Source organism: Austrofundulus limnaeus, unplaced genomic scaffold (assembly GCF_001266775.1).
Source record: "Austrofundulus limnaeus strain Quisiro unplaced genomic scaffold, Austrofundulus_limnaeus-1.0 Scaffold121, whole genome shotgun sequence".
Lineage (NCBI taxonomy): Eukaryota > Metazoa > Chordata > Actinopteri > Cyprinodontiformes > Rivulidae > Austrofundulus > Austrofundulus limnaeus.
Genome location: NW_013952523.1, coordinates 700,739 through 705,464, shown reverse-complemented (window position 1 = coordinate 705,464; position 4,726 = coordinate 700,739). Strand labels below are relative to the sequence as shown.

Below are 4,726 nucleotides of genomic sequence, written 5' to 3'. Positions count from 1 at the left end.
TGTCTCAGGTAGGACAGGGTGTCTCAGGTAGAACAGAGTGTCTCAGGTAGGACAGGGTGTCTCAGGTAGGACTCAGGATTCAGAGTGTTTCAGGTAAGAGACGAAGGTGATGGGCAGGTGTGAAGGAAATTTAAAATATTATTTTGAGTACATTCTAGTCAGCTGTGTGACCTTAATGAAATAAATTATGGATCTAAAGACATAATCTATAGCATGCTTAACAATTTATTTTGACCAGTATAAAAGTGATAGGCTTATTTAACTTTTATTTGTAGGAAGTGGTAGAAATTCGTTTTCATAATTGGGATTTTCCTGGTTAAATAAAGGTCAGTAAATAAATCTGTCAATCCATCAATCATTAGCTTTCTAATCAGTTCCAAACATCCACATATTGATCTTATAAATAAATGTAAAAACCTCCTCTAAGCTTGTTTGGGATAATTTGTCACATTAATTTAATTATCTGAGTTATAACTGAATTTAAAAACAGGACGATGCAACTAGTTTAATGAAGAATCTGTCTCCAGTCATTAAATCAGGTATTTATTGATGTAGGTAAAAGTATCTTTAACAACCTGTTAAAATACATTAGAAATCAGGAGATAGCTTCTAATTTATTTAAAATTTTCTGGGGGAGGACCCCCAGACCCCCTTCCAGTGTCCTTTACACACATTATAAGACTTATGTGAGAGGATAAACCAACACACCTGTGCTCCACCTGTGTGTCTCTGTATGAAACTGGTCGATAATCAAACTGTATTGTTAGTAAGTTTAAGGGGCTGGTACACTACATGGTTGAATGAAGGTGAACATAATCTCAGTCAATATGGTTTGAGTATTACTGCATCACAACAGAAACATTTGGTGTTCAGTTATTGACAAGTGCAGACAAACTGAACACACACTGAAGACATGAACAACAGAAAAACCTGGTCGCACAACTGTGGGTGCGTCAGACCCCGTCCCCCACGGTGCGTCCCCACCAACTTTCAACACAAAGTTACACCCTTGCATGTTAGAACACTGTTTAGTCAAAGTTAAACATGAAACATCAGAGTTACCATAACACTAAGGTGGCCCTCGGTGAAAAAGAGTTTGACACCCCTGCCTTAAACCAAAAGTGAGTGTGCTCATTGTTAAAAACCCTGTATAGTCTTCAGACCAGGACACTGGGACCTAATGCTTTAGAATGGAGGCAGTCAGGGACATGGAGGTGCATTCAATAGGTAGCTGAGCCCAGACTAGAGTTTGTGGTTTGCACCTTGGCAAACAACATAAAATAGACAATCCATTGATGGACAGATGATCAGAGAGGCATGTTACTCAGATAAACAAAGACTATGGCCCACATGTGAGCTCCAAGGACCACAACAGACCTGAGAATTGTGGGTCCCTTAAACTCTCTTCATTCTGGGTGAACATACTTGTCACTTTGTTCACTGATGTTTTTAGTATCCTGTCTACACCTAGCTGGTACGTGTTAGCACTTAGACTGTCCTCTTTCACCAAACTTCACCATGTCTTTGTTCAAGCTGAATAAACCTCCCAGAACTTTTGCCGCTGAGTCGGGCGCTGTTGTGGGTGAGAGACCTGACCTCATACAGGATGGGTTTTGTTAATGCTAGACTGCTAACAAAAACAACCTTTGGTTTTAAATGACTTCTTTAACCCTGCTTTGGCTTGTGTGTCGGTGAAAGAAACCTGGCAGAGTGCTGATGAGTCAAGAGAGGCATACCAAAGGCTGTGGCACATGTTGGCTATTGTCCACATGTGAGCCCACTTTTTGAACTTTTAACCACAGACTGTACAGGTCCTTCTCAAAAAATTAGCATTTTGTGATGAAGTTCATTATTTTCTGTAATGTAATGATAAACATTAAACTTTCATATATTTTAGATTCATTGTACACTAACTGAAGTAGTTCAAACCTTGTATTGTTTTAATATTGATGATTTTGGCAAAAAAGTAAAGAAAAACCAAAAATCCCTATCTCAAAAAATTAGCACATCATGAAAAGGTTCTCAAAACGACTTATTAACCTAATCATCTGAATCACTGAATTAACTCTAAACACCTGCAAAAGATGCCCGAGGCTTTTAAAAACTCCCATTCTGGTTCATTACTCAAAACCACAATCATGGATAAGACTGCTGACCTGACTGCTGTCCAGAAGGTCATCATTGACACCCTCAAGCAAGAGGGTRAGACACAGAAAGACATTTCTGAACCAATAGGCTGTTCCCAGAGTGCTGTATCATGGCACCTCAGTGGGAAGACTGTGGGAAGGAAAAAGTGTGGCAGAAAACGCTGCACAATGCCGGCGTGTCAGGGGAGGTGTCTCACGTGCGCTAAGTTCCACATTCATTGGGATGTTTAAAGGAAAGGAGCGCAGGAACCTGCGTGCGCACATTTTTATGCATCTGAATTTTTTGGTGCGACGCACTTTTCTAAAATTGTCCGTACGTCAACTTTTAGTGTGAAAGCTGCGCAATCCTTAATGCATGAGGCCCCTTTGTTTGAAAAAGTACGTAGAGGCCATTGTTGAGCATGAGACAACTATCAGTGATAAACTACTGCTCTCAACAGCAAATGCTGAGGACAATAAACTAACAACAAAGACGGTTTTTCCATGAAAGCTCTCATATAAATGGGTCACATGATTTGCTGAAGTTGCCAACTGGTCCATATGTTTGGAGAGACCTTTATTGTCATCATACAGAGCACAGTGAAATTACAGATCATAATTGCCTTCACACTGAAGGACATTTTTGCACTTTGCAGACATCCAGCCCTGTTTTAATTGGTTATATACGCAGGTCGTAGAAGTAGTAGAGTTAAATGACTGAAAAACTAAAAGGCTTACCAACAAAAGAACTTTGATATTTTACTACTATACTAAGATAAAGAAGAGTTAGACAAAAAAAATTGATTCCAATATGAAAACTATACAGTATGAAATTCTGCTTCATGCCACCTGATTAATGTTGTTGTTTTGTGCATTTCAAGTTTTTAAAGGACACTGACTTTAAACTTCTTCTGTGACCAAATTAACGAAGTTGTACCCTGTTGAGGACAATACCCCTTTCACATTTACACACGCTCAAAGCAACACACCTGTATGGAACACATCACATTACTCAGTTCCATGTTGGTCGTCTCTTCAGTCTGTATCTCAGGTGGTGTGGAAAGCCATGTTTCTGTAGAAGAAGAGTAAAAGATACAAAACAAGTCAGAGAAAAGTCCCTAATCATGTATTTCTGATGAAGAAAAATGATCTGAGGACTGACCGGGTTCAAGCTGAGAGAGATGGTCTTTGTTCATCTCAGTTAAACTGTAGATCCAACGAGGAACAGTCAGACAGACAGACAACACATCCCTAATACAGAGGAAGAGATGATAGATGTTAATAAACCCAAACCAAACAGACTGATGTTTGCACACATCACAACAAGTGCATCTGATGATAAAGTGTTAGACAGGAAGTTCCCCTGTTCAAGGTTTTTACCTGCTCAGGGAGTAGAAAAGCACCAGCTGAGGCAAATCAGAAAAAGACAGACGAGACTCGGACAGCTGGAAGACTGAAACAGAGAGGGCACAACAGACTTATCAGACTATTTCTTTAAGTAAAAACATCACAGAAAACAAAGCTTTAACTAGGAAGTTCAAACGGGGGCTTCATAGGTTCCTGTCACTGATTTGGGTATTTTATCCCCGATCTGGACCAGAGCCAGGCACAGGTCCATGTTTGCGTACCTGAGCCCGTGTGTTGGACTTTATGATGAAGAACGTCTTTACTGGTCTTCCCTGCAGACACACACAGCAGGCTGGGCTCAGACGTCACAGAATCCCGCAGCACCAGGAAACTCTGCAGGGAAACACAAATGACTCATTTAACCACCTGAAGTGTGACTGAGCCCTGCTGAGTGAGAAGGGGCCTTCTTCTAAACATTCACGCTGACAGACCACACAGACACATGACAACCAGACAGATATCAGAGAGCAGAAAGAAAACCCTCCAACTGCTGCAGGTTTTAATGGTTTCTGTGGAAAAAAGCTGGTTTGATCGCAGCTCATCTCTGAGTGTTGATGAGTGATAAGAGCTGCTGTTTCCCACAGAGGCTGTTTGCTTCTTTCTTTAACAACCAAAAATGGCTCCAGACCTCTTGTGTCGAACACAAGGCTCCCGGGCCAAATATGCCCCTATTTAATATTTTATCTGGTCCCAGAGGTAATATTTTCAATGCTTTAAAATAGTTTTATAGTTTCCCTTGATGCATTCTTCTCATGACAGCTGGTCAAATTTCAAGATTAGAAAATGAAGTTTGAATTTTTCAGTAATCTTTGATTTTGGTGTGCAATAAAAAAGAGAGAACTGACTTTATTTATACTTTTTCTGTGTTTAGTTCAACTTCAACTTCAAATAACTATTTATCCCAAAAGAACAATTGAGTTTGCAGCTCTCTGATCATCATATCATATCATATCATATCATATCATATCATATCATATCATATCATATCATATCATATCATATCATGGGTGTAACTTTAGGGTTATGCTCAAAAACCCTGCATGTCATCTTCAGAAATTACACTTAAACATACATACAGTGGGTAAAATAAGTGTTGAACACGTCACCATTTTTCTCAGTAAATATATTACTAGAGGTGCTAATGACATGAAATTTTCACCAGATGTCGGTAACAACCCAAGTGATCCATACAT

At 39.6% G+C, this 4,726-nt stretch overlaps 1 protein-coding gene across 1 annotated transcript in view; it reads right to left on the bottom strand.

Annotated features, from left to right (window-relative positions):
• Nucleotides 1-4,726, bottom strand: part of rinl (Ras and Rab interactor-like) — a 25,014-nt gene that overhangs the window by 6,376 nt on the left and 13,912 nt on the right. Inside the window, exons 2-5 of the mRNA XM_014014968.1 lie at nt 3,755-3,866; nt 3,507-3,579; nt 3,289-3,377; nt 3,116-3,198 (exon numbers count right to left, since the gene is read on the bottom strand). Coding sequence (XP_013870422.1) covers nt 3,116-3,198; nt 3,289-3,377; nt 3,507-3,579; nt 3,755-3,866 — 357 coding nt within the window. The remainder of the gene's footprint in view (nt 1-3,115; nt 3,199-3,288; nt 3,378-3,506; nt 3,580-3,754; nt 3,867-4,726) is intronic.